General features: G+C 36.6%; 1 protein-coding gene across 2 annotated transcripts; it reads right to left on the bottom strand.

Moving 5' to 3' along the window:
• Positions 1–8,359: 8,359 nt before the first annotated feature.
• LOC119083480 (cytochrome P450 3A24-like) lies at positions 8,360–10,157 on the bottom strand. 2 transcript variants are annotated; one of them, XM_037193204.1, is made up of 3 exons: positions 9,775–10,157; positions 8,623–9,689; positions 8,360–8,556 (listed from the first exon to the last, which is right to left on the bottom strand). In XM_037193204.1, exons 1-3 carry the CDS (start codon positions 10,078–10,080, stop codon positions 8,370–8,372), a joined length of 1,560 nt encoding a protein of 519 aa, XP_037049099.1. In that variant the 5' UTR covers positions 10,081–10,157; the 3' UTR covers positions 8,360–8,369. The 2 variants fall into 2 exon arrangements, with proteins under 2 accessions (XP_037049099.1, XP_037049098.1); XM_037193203.1 differs by having other exon boundaries at positions 8,623–9,692; positions 9,778–10,152.
• Positions 10,158–20,042: the final 9,885 nt, after the last annotated feature.

The raw sequence follows: 20,042 nt of genomic DNA, 5'->3' as shown, positions 1-20,042 counted from the left end.
GCTAAAACGTCCAAAACTTAATCAGAGCTCATCTAACAGGAAACTCTCAGCCAAAACCCCATAAATTATGTAAGCAATTTTTTTCGTCTTCTTCTTCTTCACAGCAGAAACGAGGGGTCGGTTCCAAACAGTTCTGAAAATGAGAGAAAAATACTCACTTGATGACAATGAAAATCTATTTCAAGTTTGCTTCATTTTCTTGTTAAATAAAAAGCTGTTTGCCAAAATAAATTTTCGAAAAAGTTAAGTAGTCGCGGGAGGACTATACAGCTTAGAGCTATGATAAGTGTGTAATGCTTTTCAATTTTATTCGGAATTTATGACGTTATTATGGAGCTGTAAGCTTCTGATAAGTGTATGTATAAAATGGTACAATTAAAATATAGACCAACTCAAGCATGTTTGCCAATAACAAGACAGCAAACGGTGGAGGCGAACACAATTTTTTTTTTCTGTGCTTAATGGAATTTCGGATTCGAAAATTAATTGCGACTTTTATTTATTTTAGATTTTCAGAATTTGAAATCGACGACGAAAACTCGTTTGGAAATGATATATATTCCATCGAGTGTATGTATGATAAATAAGCACAAGTCTTTTGAAAACAAATACACCATTAACAGTGCGAGTTGCGGGAAATGCGAATACATTAAATATGTATTGTGGGAAAAACTAAATTGTATTTGGTACAGTTAGAGGCAGTTAAATTTCAGCATTAATTTGCTTCAGCTGTTTTTCAGCTGATCAACACAAACAATCAAAATTGTTTCTACGTCTTTATACGGCATCACCATTACCACACGCTTCCACAAGCATTACCAGTTTTGAAAAACAACTAAAGCCAATTCATGATGAAATTTCACTGAATTTACACTCAACTCAATGTAGTTTATTTTACTCCAGTTGTCTCGCTCTATGCGTGCTCGTAAAAACAGTAAGTCCGAATGTCAATTCGAATCGTATTAATTTGTAACATGAAGATCAATTGGGACGAAGAAAAACAAGAAGTGACATAAACATGTCTCACTAAATTGAGTTGATTGTAATGTTATTTCAATAATTTTATTTGCGCAATTTGCTTTATTCGATAGGTCTCTAAGAAATAATCAACACATTTCTCAAACGTTACATACTAAAGTCACAATAGTGATTCTAAAATGTTAACTTCTAGCGACACCTATGTTCTAATCTATGTTCTAATAGATCAGTTATAAGATTTACAATTCACAATTGTAAAATCTCAAAAAAGATGGTTATGCCTAACAGTCCCATTTGCGGCTTACGTGGTTATTCTTATACTATGTCGTTTCAATGCCCATCTGGGCACATTTATGTTATAACTGTTAAAAAATCACCATGGAACTTGTCAAATTGTGCGGTCGCAGGAGTAAGTGTGCCATTTGACTCACTTTTCTTTTATTTCTCACATCTTCCCGCATGTAATTACGTTCAATATGCATAGCAGAACTAAATAACCAAAGAATGTGGCAGATGTGACGTACTTTCAGACTAGGTCCCATATAATGGAAAAATTCGGGTAAATTTCAACGATTGAGAACTTTTCATTAATCGTAATGCCAATTTAAGTGAAATTACAGAAACGTGTTAATGTTAGGACACTACTACAGTCGGCAACTTTGAAATAAGTGACACATTTGTTTCAGCTGTTTTTTATGCAAACGAATGAGCTAATACATGTTTTTATGTGTTAACAATGGTAAAACTGTTTAAAGACATAAAAACATATTTGCTTGTATGAGTGCATCAGCTGAAAAATGCACTGGTCGCTCTATGCCGGAAAGTGAACGAGAACAGCTGCCAACTATCGTAAGGCTAAAGTCCAGGAATCCACCGACAATCACTGCACGAAACCTTCTGCAAAACGAATTCGAGCCGAAAGCCGTCTGGAAAGAGAATTGGGAACGTAGTGGCTTAACCACCCATAGTGAAAATCTCACCACTGGCGCTGGATCAAAAGAACTTCATTTGCCGCGTAAAGTCTGGTGCAACCTCAATCGGCTGAGGACGAAGCATGGACGGTGTAACGAAATGATGTCCAAGTGGAATCTTAGAAACGATCCCAGCTGCGAAAGTGGATTCGCTTGCCAGAGCACCACACACCTGTTGATGGATTGTCCGATCTATAAATACAGGGGCGAAATTGCGGACATCGTAAATGTAACCAGTGGGCGCTAGAATGGCTGAACAAGCTCGACCTGTGACATTTACCGTTCGTCTACGCCAATCGAGTTTCTGTGATAATTTCAACCGGATTCTGTGATATTTATGTCAGTTTGTTTGGCTTTGTGCCGACTGATTGCTGTTATTGTTGACAAGTTTCAGTGACGTTTCACTTCTCTCTTTTTTTCACTTGACGAATTAATTTATTAACGAATGTACGTTCACTTTAATTGTAACACTGTTAGAAAATATACCATACGCGTCATATGCGTCATTTATGTCAGTCACCGATTGTAATTAATTGTGAAATGTATTACAAGATTTTCTTATTACAAGACTGCTGACTTATGTCAGAGCTGAGCTGACCAAACGACTACAATCAAAACTAATTTTTATCTAAAGCTAACACATTCGTGGTCTCGTTAGGTACTGTTCATAAATGACGTCTGCGGTCTGGGGGAGGGGGAAGACTCAAGAAAACGTGACGGCACTAACAAAATTGGGTCAAATTTGACCATTTTTGGTCAAGCATCGATGCCTCTTAAAAGCGCATATTTTCGTCTCCGCAAATATTTCAAACATTTCTACTTACATTTCCCGCACCTCCCAGTAAATCATTAAGCTATGTATATAACATGGCCTGTGTCCAACGAAATATGCGTACATGATTTTCCGTTTCCTTTGGTATTTTGTTTTATTATTATGAAAATTGGAAATTAATGTGTAACATCAGACTTTTCTTTTTTAATTGCCTCTCGAAGCAAGAACAAACAGAAAGAAAACAAGGCATCAGAACAGTCGGAGCGTTTGCTGCGACTTAGCCCCGTACAACCCGTAATCCTATTTCGTCCGTAACCATAATACGTCCGTCGCCCTAATAAGCCCGGAACCCTAATACGTCTACAACCCTCTAATGCGCCTGTTACCAAAATGCAAGTCAAGTTGGGCATTGTCAAATTTACTGAAACTGTTCATTTTTTAAATTGCGCATAGCGCAATTACGAAAGCCCGTACGAAGTACCTTTCAAATAAAACCAACAATTTACGACATTATTTTAGAAACCCAAAATTTTTTGCCAACTTTCCATTGGGTATTCAATTACCTCTCAAATGAAACAAAAACTAACAAAATCGGTTGAGATTTACTCGATTTATGTGCAAAAAGCACTTAGGGCCGAGTAGCGGCCTTAGTCCAAGGGCCCAAATTTGAAACTTTTTTTGCCATCATTCTATTCGGCATTCAATTATCTCTCAAATGAAACAAAATCTAGCAAAATCGGATGAGATTTACTCGATTTATGTGCAAAAAACACTTAGGGCCTAGTAGCGGCCCTAGTCCAAGGGCCCAAATTTGAAACTTTTTTCGCCACGTTCTTTTCGGTATTCAATTACCTTCCATAAAAAACTAAATCTAGCAAAATCGGATGAGATTTACTTGATTTATGTGCAAAAAACACTTAGGGCCGAGTAACGACCTTTGAGCCCTCCCAACAAGCCCACGTTGCATCTTACCCAAAAACAATGTTCAGCAACTTTGTTCTACTCGTCAATACCTTTCGTTTGATATATCACAAGCAGCTATTGCGTGCGTATTTCGGTAGATATCGTCGAAAGACTGAAAAACACCTATAGGGCCCTAGCTCTGGAGGGGCCGACCCTACCATGCCCATTTTCGAACTTGACCTTACTTTTGTCGATACCAATCGGGGAAAAAAAGAATTTTGAAAAAAGGTTGTGATTTACTCAAGCTAGAGGGGTCACGGACGGACGGACGGACGGACGGACGGACGGACGGACGGACGGACGGATGGACGGACGGACGGACGGACGGACATTTTTTTTATTGCGGATTCGTCATCTATGAACATAACCAAATGCTTTGCCCTTACTGTCTGCTTCCAATTCGACGTGTTACAAACGGCATATTAATCTTATAAGCCCCCAGTACTTCGTACGGGGCTAAAAATTGTGTTGAACAAAAAATGTTTTACTGTTAAAATGCTTAAATAAATAAACTGTTGCTCCTTTTCCGAAAAGTCTTCAATGTAAATCATTATCATTGTGCGTATAATATACATGGAAGCAACGTGTATCGTATAAACTGTTATAAGTCAAGAAATTAAGAACGAAAAGGCACACGCAATAGGAAAAAAGATACGAAAAAAGAAATTCATTAAAAGTCTAAAGTACAGAAACAAATATGCAGAACAATTATCGGGAAAATGGTTAGGACACTGGAACAATGAATCAAATTAGCAACGGAAGGTTTATTCGTATCACGTTTCAATTCACAATTTCATTGGGCGAAGACTTTTGTAAATTTTTGTTCATTTTTCTTTCCTTTTTTTCGAAGATTTAAAATGTTTGGAAAGAAACACCCGATCGCTTTAGGAAAACTTTAGTTTATCTAAAGAATAAGGGAAAAATTCTTGGAGCTGTGAGGTGATTGAAGTTCGTTACGTTGTTTTCACACAAATTTTCGATGAGAAAAGTTAATGTTTTTCATCAGCTGAAACAAAAGTTTCGCTTAAACATTTTTGGTTTGAGGTGTATAAGTTGAATTTGAGGGCTTGACCCACCGCTAGGATAGAAATTAATTTACAATTATTTTTTTGCACCTCCCGTTTCCATTACTTCCGGTGAAACTGAAGAAAATCAATGAAATTCAACAAAATTGCTTCGTTACGAGACCAACGTTATTATTCTTAGTCACTTGACTGAGGACACGACAAACTATTTGAGGACCATGACTATCAGATCGATAAATTTGACACAATAAGCGTATTATCCATAATTTGTCATCTCTGTTACTAATTTTGCTGAAGTTGTACAAGTCACAAAATCTTGTACTTCAACAATTTTAACATATGCCTATAATGACATGACCGGAGACTCGGACATTAAAGCCTATTTGCGTGCTTAAATCTTTTACAATCACCTTACCACCTCACCACCTCACCATAGAAACCTATGGCAGAATTGATGAAAATGGCTCTGTGTGTGACTATCTGACTATCACTAGTCGAAGGAGTACTCAGTATGATATCTTCGAATAAGCTTCATAAATTTCACACATAAGCGTCTTATTGTTCATTTGTAATCCCCTAGTTTTGTTAAAAAGCAACACAAACATCACAATAGTACATTTTCTACCTTGGTGTATATTTCGAGAATAACTTCGTATGTACAATTGTATATAACGAGCGCCAGCGAGTGTATATACAATTGTACATAAGAAGTGATTTGAGAAATATACACCAAGGTAGAACAATGTTTTATCTCCTGCAAGCTGATATTTCATACATTACCACAAAAATTTGGATTTAAAATTAAATAATTAAGCATGTTGTTTTAAAACGCATTCACAACAAAAAAAAACATCATACAGAGAATCCTTTATTTACTTACTCACACACATATACTATCCACCTCAACATTTCGTTCAAATCACATCATTCCGACTACTCTGATTATTTTATCGATGTAGAAGTGACTAACGAACCACTACCGACACCAATTGCATCGCGTTATGTGATTTGTTGGCGTAGTGGTCAGCATGTTTGGTTGATATGCTGCTGGTCCCGTGTTCGCTTCCGCCGTTCGGCGATTATTTTTTTTCAAATATGTAGATGGAAAGTAAATTTACCCTAGGTGGGTTATGTGTGAATTATCCAATCGTATAGGCTGTGGTTATGTATGTGTTTGTGTTTATATGCAGAAACGCGTAATGTATGAAATATCAGCTTGCAGGAGATAAAATAATCCTTCAATAATTTTAACATATCTTCTGTATAGTTAACCGAGGACATCATAAACTATTTGTATGCTTAAATCGTTTATTGGTCCAGTGAACGAATTGATGGACATGGCTTTCTGTGTGAGTAGCAGAGTATGACTCCTTCTACAGATCAATAAATTTCACACGACACAATAAGTGTCTTACCCATCATTTTTTGTCTCTACTACTACTTTTGTTAAAGCAACACAAGATACAAACATCACAAAGTCTTGTACTTCAATAATTTTAACCAATCTTTGGCTATATAAATGAACATTAGCTGGATCAATTGTTGTTGACGTGCTTGTCGATAACAGATGCCTAAGCTTTTCTCTAGGTCTGACATGTTCTCCTTTAACGTCATTTGAAGCACCTTATCCCTGCTTACACCCAAAATGTTTGTAATTTGTGAATGGACCCGTAACGAAGTAACATTAGATTTCATATGCAATCCGCTTAGAACCCTTCCCCGTGGCCGTTTTAAGCAAAAAATGATATTATTGAAAGAATATGCTAAATGAAATGATCGAAAAAGTATCAAAAAATTGTTAGTACAGTGGAACAATGCATCAAATTAGCAACTCAAATGCTTATATTCGCATCACGTTTCAATTCACAATTTTATTGAGTGAAGACTTTTCCAATGTTTCCTTTTCAAAGATTACGGTCTAACTTCTGGAAAGACGAATAAAATATTTATGACGAAGCACCCAACACAGCCTCGGAAGAACTTTAGCGAGAATTATTTTTTTTTATTTGAGATCGTGTTTCAAAATGCTACATGACATTTGAACCGAATTTTATAATGCCACACGCACATCTATAGATATATTACAACAACATATTGATAGTGATGAAAATGTGTTCAAGCCAAATTGATGGCATTGAGTCGAACCAATACAAATGATTGATAATCTTATGTTGTACCTAAATCAAACCTATAATAAAAAAAAAACATTCTGAGATATAACATTGACTTTTCCATTATGGTCGTTGCCGTTGTGCCCGACCAAATTTAATTCGACTGAATTGATGGGTTTATTTTTCGAATCGTCCCAAAACTAAATGTTATTATAATTTGAGTCGTTCCGAAAATCGAACACTTTGGCTTTCGGTTTGGTTCGATTTTATTTACAATATAAATTGTACAGACGTGCAGGTTACCAGAGCGTAATCACATAATAATAATCTCTATAGAAAGGGATTATAAATTCTCATCACTTGCTTCTCTTGAGATGATTATTAATGGTTACACACATATACACCGGCATTGACTACCCCACAACTGTTATGATGGTTGTAAGGTGGAAATAATGGGGAATGGCTTTTCAGGAATTGATAGATCACAGAGGAGTAGCGTTATAGGATTTGATTCAAATTAAAGAAGTGACAATTCGAATGTAAAGTCGAATAGTCCACGATATTTTAGTAACGATATTCGCACGTACATACTTGCATACGTACATTACATATTGTCTCCCCTCAATAGGTCATGAGATAATTGTGTTTTCTTGATGACTGGTCGAATGACATTTCTAGTGTGGAAAGTGCAGCACTTTCTCTCCCGAGTGGAGAAATAGAACTCTCCTCATTCGAACTGTCACTTTGTTTATGTTTTCGAAAATGGTGTGTCGAATCGATGTTTTCTCATTGTAACTATCTCTTTGTTTTTGTTTAGAAAAACGGTGAAACAAATGATCCACGCTCGGATAAAATAGTATTTTACATGAGTAGGGATGAAAAGTATACGTTTCGTGTGAATTTTGTCGATACGAGGCGAAGCCGAGGTCAGTAAACACACAAAAACTAGATGCTATGTTTTCATCCCGAGTTATGTAATGGATTTTATCGCATACGCGGTGTGATTCCCCGAAATTATTCACCTAGGATATATAAACAAACATTATACTTCTGTAAATTGTCAAAGTGTCATTCGCATATCTTGTTGTCTCGTTTTCGCTTATGCGATAAAAAAGAATATGCACGTATGACTCGCTTCGCTCTGACCGCAAAGTTTCGCCCTTGTTGAAATTTTTCTATTACACTTACCTTGGTGAACAAATAACCATTATCAAAAATAGTCTCTATTCTATCCAGTTTCTTCTAATTTTAATGAACTTCATCACGATTTTCTTTTGCATTAGATTGACTTAAGGATCGTTCATAAATGACGTCTGCGGTCTGGGGTAGGGGGGACTCAAGAAAACGTGACGGCATTAAATAATGTGTCAAATAGTGTCAAATTTGACAATTTTTTCGTGACAATGGGGTAGGGGGAGTCTAAAACCGACCAAAAGTAGTAGACGTCATTTATGAATGGCCCCTTATGGAAATCCCCTAATTTTCTCAGGATTTTCTCAGACTTGCATGCCAACGAATATTGAAATGCTGTTATTGCTGTTCTTTCGATTTATTTTTCGAGTCGAGTAACTTTACAAAAAACCCCATTCTTTGGTATCAATGTTGCAAACGTTTCCACCGTCACAAGCTTCTTTTCTGTTGACGGTCCCGGTTCAAACCGATACTCCAGGATGAGTTTTGCAAGAGCCAATTGAGCTTCCATATAAGCGAATCTCATGCCAATACAGTTTCTCGGACTTCATGGAGAAAATTCATAAACATTAAATCGGTTGGAACAAGCACGGATCAGTGTCAAAACATACCCATGGCCGAATGTTAAAAAGGATAATTTATCGTAATCACTTTCAAATCTCTGCGGTCGAAATTCTTCGGGCTCCGGCCAAAATTGTGGATCATTGTGGATTGAAGAAACTCCTATAAATACAGTAGTTCCTTTCGGTATTACAATATCCTTGTATTCGTAATCCTCATTGGCCACTCGTGTCATGAATGGTGATGCGGGTGGAAACATCCTCAGCGTTTCTTTGACGATACGATTGAGCAATGGAACCTCAGACAAAGTTGAGGAAGTAATGGGTTTACCGATCCTCTCTACAGCTTTTCGAAGTTCACTCCTCAGTTCGTCTTGGACATTTTGATGATTGATCAAATTATGCAAACAGAACTGAAGAGTAACCGACGTTGTTTCGAAAGAAGCAAGCAGGAAAAGCAGTGCATTTGACACAATCTCGTCCTCTGAAATATTTTCACTAGCGTCTTTGCTCAACGAATTGTTATTCTGCGCAACATCCTCTGACGACATCTCCAAATCGTTATCAGTGATCGTCTGAACTTTCTTCGTGTTCATCAATAATTGCAAAAAATCAACGGACTGGGTTTGCAAATCTTTTCGAATTTGGAGAATATTTTTGGTCATGTCATAGGCGCTCCCTTCTGGAGACCATAGCATATAAAATCGAATTCGTTCCCAATAGACCCTTAGCGGATAAGCTATACGAATCAGCGATGGGAACAACATCATTAATATTGCCAATATTGATTTCTCTAAGCGCGGAAGGGTCGCTTCTAAGAAATTTTTCGATTCCTTGGTCATTTGCCGCAGTGAAAAATCAAGTCCAAATATACACTTGACCGCACTGGAAAACGTCAACTCCGCAATATAAGGCTTTACGTTAAACTCATCGCCACTTTTCGCCTTATCTTCAAGTTCGCTGATCATTTTATCAATTGAAGTCATCATCAATGGCTCCATGGCACTCAGTTTATAGGCCGAAAATGACGGCGACATCGAAGCACGTAAACGTCTCCACGCATTATCCTGAGTCCAAACTAACATTTTCCGCAATTGTGGAACGGGATGAATTCCGCCCTTTTATGATCAAAATGTAAATATTTAGTCTGGTAGTGACGTCGCTAAGCGACAATGTTCATTAAATTGATTTAAATGCATTTACCGGCACCAATTCACTTTTATTGCTGAATTTATGAAAATCTTTAACCAACACACGGCGCATCAATTCAAAGTCGGTTGTCAATATTAGAGGATGCCCGCCAAGGTAGAAACCGACAATGGGTCCGTATTTCTTTGTCCACTTCGGAAACACAGCGTTCGTTCCTTCGCGCGCAATATCAATTGAATTGCCAAGAATAAAATTCGGTCTCGGGCCGGGAATGCGTAGCCTTTTAAATGTTGTCATCTGTTGTTGTCGTTTGTAAATAGCATAAAACAACAGACCCAACAACAACGTTAACAACAACATGTTGCCCGAAATAAATTTCTTTTCTTTATGTTACACTTTTAAACACCGACAACCGAATGGCTACAACAACACGGAATTTATTATTTTGTCCCACTTATCAGAAAGTTGCTGATTAGATATCGATGTTCCTACTGCATGATTTGCAAGTATTTATTCAGACTCATCACGAAATATTATAAACTTCGGGATCGTTCACAAATGACGACCAGCCTTTTGAATCTTTCTTTATGTCCCATCTTTTCCTACAAATTCATATTTTCCCATCATAATCAGACCGTCTCACGTTTAGGCTCAATAAACCCTTCTGCTTCCGCGTAGAACGTCATTTATGAATGGCACCCTTGTGTTTGTTCCATGGGATTGTAACAGCAAATACACTGAACGTAATACGATTACTAACAAAATGTAAATGTGATTAAAAATATTAAATGTAACACTTTTCTTTTCTTCATCGTGTTAACAGACTTATGCAGTGCTCACTCAACCGATATTCTAAAACTTTTTAGACCCGTATGAAGTACTGGGGTCTTATGGGTTTACGTTTGTAACACGTCGAATTGGACTCCCTGAGTAAGGGAAACCTATTGTGGTTGTCTATAGATGCCAAATCAGCGAAAAAAAATATGTCCGTCCGTTAGTCCGTCTGTCATCCAATTTTTTTTTTTTTTTGGTAAAGTCAAAAGACAGGCTAAGTTTGAAGATGAATGTTTTTTGATCGAACCCTTCCGAGCTGGGGCCTAATAAGTGCTTTACGGTTTTTCGAAGATATCTCCTGACATTTCAACGTTACACTTGTAAATGATACATCAAATGGATCAAATGAAAGGTATTTACCGATCGACAAAAAACTAGGCCCCATCTTTTGGATGGGTCAGATCCCTTGACTGACTGACTAATTTTCTCAAGAAGATTTTTTTTTAAAAACATGGAAGAATGAGACCATGTTTTGACACCTTTTATTGGTATGCTATAGTACAATGGTAACTTATATGTTAATTTATTACTATTGATGGCAATTTTTCCAACTCTGTGAGAGACACCCAGCCGAACGTGTGCGAGTTTTTCCATTATATTGATTAATACTACAATTTTAGCTAACCACCGATTCCTCTTAAGTTTTATTGTCTGCTAACAGACCCTGGAAAGAGGCGAATTTCTCGCTTACCTCTTAAATGAAAATGGAACTCGTGTGATTACGGCCCTCGCTTCGCTCTGGCCGCAAAGTTCACACTCGTCCAAACTTTAATTTTTTTCTTATCATCGATACCAAGATATTACACACATTTTTTTTGGAATAAATCCTAGAATATTATTCCAGTATGTTCCATTAACGAACTTAACCCAAAATTTTTTTTTTAGTATTTATAATTTTCTTTTGTGGAAAACCATTAAGAATTACTAAACTTAAACAAAATAATATCACGGGACGATACAAAAATTCTTTTGGGAATATCTCTCAGATCCTCCGATCGTTATGTTATAGCCCTTCTCTGAACTTATCCTCGGGAATGGAATTCCCCGTCTAATAAAAAAAGTTTTTGAAATCCGTTGACAAGACAAAAATTCTTTTGAGAATATCTCTAAGATCACCCGTCTGTTATAGTCCATCTTCGAAATTAACCTCAGGAATTCAATTCCCCGTCGATGAAAACAAAGTTTTTGGAAATCCGTTGAGAATTACTTAAGTTATCGTGTTATAAAGAAACAAGACGAAAATTCTTTTGGGAATATCTCTAAGATCACCCGTCCGTTACGACCCATCTTCGAACTTAACCTCATCAATTTAATTCGCTGTCGATTAATAAAAAGTTTTTGGAAATCCATCGAAGACTACTCGAGTTATCGTGGTATCAAGCGACAAGACAAAAATTATTTTGGGAATATCTCTAAGATCACCCATCCGTTACGACCCATCTTCGAACTTAACCCGAGGAATTTAATTCCCCGTGAAATAAAAAAAAAGTTTTTGGAAATCCGTTGAAACTACTCGAGTTATCGTGTTATCAAGGGACGAGACAAGACTTCTTTTGGGAATATCTCTAAGATCACCCGACCGTCATATAGGTGTTTTTCAGTCTTTCGACGATATCTACCGAAATACGCACGCAATAGCTGCTTGTGATATATCAAATGAAAGGTATTGACGAGTAGAACAAAGTTGCTGAACATTGTTTTTGGGTAAGATGCAACGTGGGCTTGTTGGGAGGGCTCAAAGGTCGTTACTCGGCCCTAAGTGTTTTTTGCACATATATCGAGTAAATCTCATCCGATTTCGCTAGTTTTAGTTTTTTATGGAAGGTAATTGAATACCGAAAAGAACGTGACGAAAAAAGTTTCAAATTAGGGCCCTTGGACTAAGGCCGCTACTCGGCCCTAAGTGTTTTTTGCACATAAATCGAGTAAATCTCATCCGATTTTGCTAGTTTTTGTTTCATTTGAGAGATAATTGAATGCCGAATAGAATGATGGCAAAAAAAGTTTCAAATTTGGGCCCTTGCACAAAGGCCGCTACTCGGCCCTAAGTGCTCTTTGCACATAAATCGAGTAAATCTCAACCGATTTTGCTAGTTTTTGTTTCATTTGAGAGGTAATTGAATACCCAATGGAAAGTTGGCAAAAAATTTTGGGTTTCTAAAATAATGTCGTAAATTGTTGGTTTTATTTGAGAGGTACTTCGTACGGGCTTTCGTAATTGCGCTATGCGCAATTTTAAAAATGAACACTTTCAGTAAATTTGACAATGCCCAACTTGACTTGCATTTTGGTAACAGACGCATTAGAGGGTTGTAGACGTATTAGGGTTTATTAGGGCTTATTAGGGCTACGGACGTATTATGGTTGCGGACGAAATACGATTACGGATTGTACGGGGCTAAGTCGCAGCAAACGCTCCGACTGTTCTGATGCCTTGTTTTGTTTGAAAGGTATTAACGAAAGTAAATGGTCAGAACTACTTCCGGTGTCCTAACAAAATGGCTGTCGGCGGCCATATTGGATTTTAGTAAAAGTGATATATCTTTGGAAAAATGGTACTTAGAGAGTTTCTGTTAACATAGAAGTAATTGGTTATGTGTGTCGCGTGTGGGGTGCTTCAGGCAATCCATACATGAACATCTATATATAACTATATACAGCTATATACAGACATATAGAGCTATATAATAGCATATTCATCTGTGAAATGTTTATTTATAGTAAAATATAGGTAAATATAGTGGTATATAGCTGTTTAAATAGGAATGTATGAAATTTGACTTCCTACGGGGCTGTCTATATTGCCTCCGCCAATTGATTTGTATATGATAACAAAGCAAAGAGTGGATAATGCAAGTGATTTTAAAGGGCGAAAAGCTTTTCAGTAGAGAAGAGTATGAAGTAAGAGGAATGAAGAGTTTCACATTAAAGGCTTTTGCTACAAATAGGTGTTTCGTACGGGTAACGCCGACCTTTTTTTTATTCGATGAAGGATTGAAATCCTCAGGTCGAGTTCGAAAATGGACGTGTGTAAGATCTGTGATATTCTCACATCACATTTTGTGTAACTTAATTTTACATACGGTAGAACTACCAGTAGCACAACAATTGAACACCCTCCTACACCCAGAAAAAGAAACTTCAGACAATACTCCGCGTATGTGTAAAATTCATCGAAACGGTATGATATACATCAGTGACATATATGATACATGGACAATGTTTTCTATACGTGGGACACGTTGACAACGTAGTTACATATTTCGATTGTCAGATTTGAACATTCATGTGCTACGTATTGTAGTGATGTACGTGGAATGTGAATAACTTACGGGTGGGACGGAAATTAAACATAACGTATGTTTAACGTATATAGTGGATGTTGGTCTTAAACATTGAATTTGGATCAGATTTATTTATGTTTCTTAACACGAAGATTAACTACAAAATGTTTTTTTGAGTAAATTAGAGAAATCTCGACAAAATAATTTCATTTTTTGTGAAGTAGTTTTTTTTCGTAATCATATCAGAAAGTTGTTTAAGTTGGAATTATCTGAAATTGATTATAAGCATTTTGATAATCTAACTATCTTGCCATCAAGTCGACTTAAATTCAATTATGCTAAAAAACGACATATAATTATTTATGTGCGATACTTTATAACGTTCTATGCGTAACTTATGCGCCACACACGCATATGGCTTTTAAAGTACGCTTCAACAATAAGAAATGTCAACCAACACTACTGTACTGCAACATCAGAAAGATCGTTGGCTCATGATCCAGAGGTCCCCGGTTCAATTCCCAAAGAAGTCAATTTTTAATTTGAGATATTTGTTACCAAAATATCATAATAACTACTATAAGCTGCTAATATGGTGTCTACCGTAGATGAATTCAATAAAATTCATATTTTTAAATCTTTGTGGAAGAGAAATACTTCTCGCACGTATTATATTCGAGCCGGCTGTATAACTACCTTACCACACTTTTTAACAGGGGGCACAAATGATATACGCATAGCACGTAGGAAATTTCGCTCAGTGTAGTCTTCTTTAACTATTATTGTTTTCTGGTGCATTTTCCATACACAATTTACGAGAACTTTGAATACAAAAATCATCATTATAATTCGATTTTAAAATACAAACGAATGTTATATGACTGGCCTTTCGCGATAACCTTACTTTCTGTTAAGAAATAAAAACATGAACGTCGTTGTTTATGAGAGGTGTTTGTCGATTTTATGGCACAAAATGTCTGGGTCAATACCATCATTATATTGAATTCGACAGATTGGTTTAATCCTAATCTGATTTCTGTTACGATTAGGCATAGATAGCTGCGATTACCACAGAAATTACCCCATTTACAACAAAAGGATGTACACAAAGAATACCGCTACTTTTCTGTACCTTGCTCCGTAACATCAAATTTTCAGTGACACGCGTATTGTTAAGTCTATCTCGGTAGATGATGTCGTTTGTGTATAAGATCACGAAAAAATTTCATTCAAAAATCTGTCGTTGATTAAATTTTACCAACGACGAAACCTTAGATATAAATTATACCTAGACTGGCATTTCGTACGATAAAATGTGTACCCAACATTAGTTTGAAATTTTTTACTACCTGCCCCATGAGAAAGTTGAACATTACGTAGCACACAAGGTTTTCGGTTCAATTTTCGTGAATTTTTATGTGAAATTTAGTTTTCGCATATTGTTACGTATTATGGTCTCGAAAACACTGGATCCTAGTTATAACTCATGCATTCATCAACGATCAAGTGTGCTATATGAATGAACCGAATCGAAGTGCACACGGGATTCATTCATGCAAAAGAAGAGAAAATAAAGTGATTATTAGCGAACAGTTCGCGGGGACAACATCCCCAATTTGAGATCGTTTTCATTCGTAGAATATAGAAGCGTAGGATTCCCAACACATGTGTTAGGCAGTAAAGCAGAAAACATTGGATGCTGCTACATTGTTAATGAACAATTCGGAAACAATTTTGTGATACCAACAAACTCCTTCGTGTATTTTTGAGCAACTTGCTTCGGTAACTGTTTTTCGACAAGTGAGTTACGCACCTCGCCTTCGGCTCGGAAATGAAACCTCTATACTTGTCGAAAATTCAGTTGCAAAAAAACATACTTACTGCATCTGCACATAGTGACGTGAAAGAGACATCATTCAAAACTCTCTTTTGTTATACTGTCAAACTTGACAGAAGAACAAAACAAAATTTGAATTAGGTCTCCTTCGCGTCGATATGTGTAGCTAAAGTTAGGAGTTTGCTTTTATCACAATATTCGTTACCTCATGTAATGAATTACTTCCGCAACATCCAATGTAACCTACTACGGTTCAGCGATGATTTCGGTATTATAATTTAAAAAAAATTTTAATTCCAAATTTTCTACAGCCCGAAAGCATCATTCAATAAAATGTTGCTATCGACAAGTGCCGAAAACAGAATTTTATGCAATTCACGTTTACACCGCAAACAATCGGTTTGTTATTCAGTTAGTTCATCTCCCCGAAATAATTTTTTGTTTCATTTAATTCCTGCTGTTTTCCACAGTTTTCCTTCATATACATACATAGATCGATCCAATATATTTGTACATGAACCGAATTATACTAATTGGCATGAGTGTGGTTATGGATAATGCATTCATGGGATTTTTTTTGGTTGAATATTTGTGGGTTTTTCAACAGGAACATTGTTTTTAATTGCACCAACTACATCGTCCATCAAATTAACTGTAACAAACCACCACAGTTTAATTGACCGCAAATAAAAATTAATATGCAAAATTTACATCATATTGTTGTCAGCTCAATAGCAAGCACGGTATTCCATTTACGTAATCCACAATAAATTGTTACTAATGCCCGCCTCAATTAATGTAATTACAAAACAAAAATTCCACATAATCCAACCGGGCCAAGCCCAAAATTCTTTCTTTCGGCAATAATTTGTCGCTCGCATTACACAAAGCGTCGATGTTTCGGTAAAAGGTGAACTGCATTCTTGTGCCTTGTTATTTTCGGCGTTTTATTACAAAGTAATAAATTTCGTTGTAATGGTCTCCAAGTCTATTGGTGTGTATTGTACTTTTAGTCCGGGTTCTTATGTCAATCCGCGAGATGAGGAACTTATCGAGAATTTGACAATGGTATATGATATTATGATAATTCCACAGGAATAGTGTAGAGCACTGCGCCGTTCAGCCACGCCGAGGCCGCCGCCGAAAAAGCACATCAGCTGGAACCGCCGCCGACTCAGCCGTGTTAAAAATCGGTGGCGGAAGATGGATTGCGAAAGTTTTGGTTTTAATACAGTTTGGGAGAATTTTGCAGCAATTTTTTTCGTTTGCTTACAAAATTGTGTACGCACCTGTCGACTGGTAGAGGGCAGTACAATAAAGTCATGAATGTACTACATGTGAAATGGTAAAACGTGCGCGTGTTGTGGTTGTAGTACGAGTGAGATCAGCTTAAACAGCTAAAGCCTTTGTTGAATGTTTGATTCCATTTTTGAATAGAAGCGGTTTCGCCTAATTCATATCAAACAAATATCTCTGTAACTGACTTCTGACTTGCGTACTTCTATGAGTAAATATCGTCAGGTATTTTGATTTGGGACTCATTGTGGATTCCAAATGATTCCACACAAAATGTGTTTAACAAAAGAGGACCTAGATTAATTTCATTTCAGCTGGCGATCGCGTGCCTACCAAAAATTCCGAATATGAAATATTACAATCGCTAAACCGAACTGGTGTGCATACGTTATTTTGCACCAGCTGGTCACATACAATTACAAATGGGACCAGCTGGTGCAAAATAACGTATGCACACCAGGTCTGTTTAGCGATTGTAGTCCTTTATTGGTTAAACAAATTTTGTGTGGAATCATTTGAAATCCAAAACTAGTCCCAAATGAGTAAACCTAACGGTATTCACTTTCCTTCTACTGTATTTTAATTCTGTTATTCAGCCGGCTAGCCGCCATAAATATCATACTAGCCGGCCGCCGAAGGGTGTCGGCTACGTTTTAGCCGCCAACTGTCCATCGGCTGAACGGCGCAGTGCTCTAGAATATTGGAATCATAGAAACTTACCTTTGTTCACCTCAAAAATCCTATTAATCCAGTAACAAACCAAAAAAAAGTCATGGAAGCGAACGTAATCCGTGAGTTCTAGGAATGGGAAGAGGGTGGAGCATTCAGTAATAGTGGAATCATAGGAACTTACCTATGTTCACCTCAAAAATGCTATAAATCAAGTAGCAAACCAAAAAAAAACTTCATGGAAGCGAACGTAGGCCGTGAGTTTTAGGACTGGGAGGGCGGTGGAACATTCAGGAATAGTGGAATCATAGAAACTTACCTTTGTGGGAATACGGTGGATCATTCATAAATCCAGAAGCAAACCAAAAAAAAAAAAACTTGATGGAAGTAAAGTAATACTTGATTTCTAGGATTGGGAAATATAAATCCAAAAGAACCACTTTAAGTTTAAAGAACATGGACTTGGCACAAAAAAAGGACTTTTGCTACTTCCAGTTTCCAGGCTCGTATCTATGGTCCCTCTGAAAAGCTCATGCTCGGTCGGGTAGATCTGAAAGTCTTCAGCTTTCCAATGAACCCAATGAACCAATGAAATGTTTCGATTTAGCCAGGGAAATGGGGGTCAAAGTTAGCGGTTTTTTGTGTCACTTTTTTGGGAATCCCAACATGCTAGGCCATTTTTTCAGTACGAGAAAAAAAGTTCTTCCATGAAAGGTCGGCAATGAACCAAGCATTCGAAGCAAAACAAATCCGATAATTTTTTTTTTACTTTATAACGGAGATATTCGAGTTTTAGTTTTACCGGTTCGCTAGACCCACAAAAAATTTAGTTCCACAACTTTGACCCCTCTATCATTCCCTGTTCTCAAATTTTCGATAAGTTCCCGAGCGCCCGGAACGGTTATTTTTCGACTTAAGAACCTGGACTATTTCACGACACCATATTGTCATATTTATACGTTGTTAAGAGTGAACAAATTTGATATCAAATGGATAGTGGCCGTGGCTTCTAAAAATATATGGATCACCCTTGTTATTTACAAATGAATCATAATTAATGTCATATTATGTGTGAGGCGTAATTTCATTAATTTTTCTATTTTTTCCTCGTTTTTTTTCCGAACCACACACACAACTCGTACACAATTCTAATGGGAATATTATTCATGTAAAATTACACTAACACACAATTTATCTGCTGGTGAACAAACGAGATAACGATAATTTCCCTTAATGCGAGTATAATAAAAATCAATTGGATTATCTCTATGTAATATTACCTAATTTCGCTTTCCACACAATAACCATACGAAACGATAATGTGACGAATGATTGGCAGCAAGAGATTAGGTCGGAAAACTAGTGGGAAATAACAAAGCAACGAACGTTCTCAATCAAAGAATATTTTGTTTACCAGATGGGGGAACGTCCGTCTTGGTGTTGAAGATTTAACAATGAAACCATCAAACATGTGAATCGTACTTGATATTTAAGAGAGTAAAAGAAAGGAATGATTTTTGAACTTTTTAAAATTTTAAACTGGCACGAAGGTCAAGTGTATAACTGAGTCTGTTACTTGTTCTGTTTGTAACATGTTCCGGTGTGTAAAACTAAATCTAGTACTTGACTTGTTTTAACATTAATTTTTCTAAAAAAGAAAACACCAACCAGAAATGATCGCTTGGTCATAGTTCTCGATAACAGATGAACGCCCATGTTTAACAGACCATCAGTAAGGACCTTTTTTTCTGAATTGACAGATTTGAATTAGCACCTTTACAATAACAGGGTCGTTAGGGAAAGGCTTGACTTTACGAAATGTCTTCTTTCTTTGTTTCACAAGTCCTATAAACACTCTAGAAGCCCCTGTGCGCCTTTCTTAACCAAACAGGTAAAAGATCCTGTTTTTTAAAGATTTTCTCCATTCAGTACATTCGCCCTAATTTTGTACCTTGCAAATACAAAAACTTAAACTAATTTGAATTTCTGGTTCAATCAAGCATGCGAAATGTACCTAAGATAGAAGGAAAACCTTGTCTCAACCACAAAAAGAAAATAAAGATTACCGAACTTCGTCAATACAAAAACAAGTACAACAGGCAAGTGTATCACTGAATCTGTTTAAAACATGTTTCGGTTAAAAGAAGTCTTGGACTTCATGTGTTTTATAACATTGATTTTCTATATAAAGAGAATACAATTCAGACCTCATCATATTTATTGATAAAACAGATATCATCAATGCCGTTATCCCTCAGTCATTGTTGTTACATGTGTAGTAAAGTGTGTTATAAAATGTGTACAGTCAGATAAAAGTGGTACGCACTCGCAACAAGAATGAAATCCAAAAAAGAAAAATCTAGATCTTTATTTATTAAACAAATTTTTCTATAAAAAGGGAC

The sequence above is a fragment of the Bradysia coprophila genome, unplaced genomic scaffold, assembly GCF_014529535.1.
Source record: "Bradysia coprophila strain Holo2 unplaced genomic scaffold, BU_Bcop_v1 contig_687, whole genome shotgun sequence".
Lineage (NCBI taxonomy): Eukaryota > Metazoa > Arthropoda > Insecta > Diptera > Sciaridae > Bradysia > Bradysia coprophila.
Note: the sequence above shows the minus strand (reverse complement) of the source record. Positions and strands in the feature narration are given on the sequence as shown.

Coding starts and splice junctions, on each gene's coding strand:
- LOC119083480 (XM_037193204.1), bottom strand. CDS start 10,080: ATGTTGTTGTTAACGTTGTTGTTGGGTCTGTTGTTTTATGCTATTTAC. Junction 9,690..9,774: donor ATAAAAGTGAATTGGTGCCG/GTAAATGCATTT, acceptor TGATCATAAAAG/GGCGGAATTCATCCCGTTCC. Junction 8,557..8,622: donor TTTTTAACATTCGGCCATGG/GTATGTTTTGAC, acceptor TTCTCCATGAAG/TCCGAGAAACTGTATTGGCA.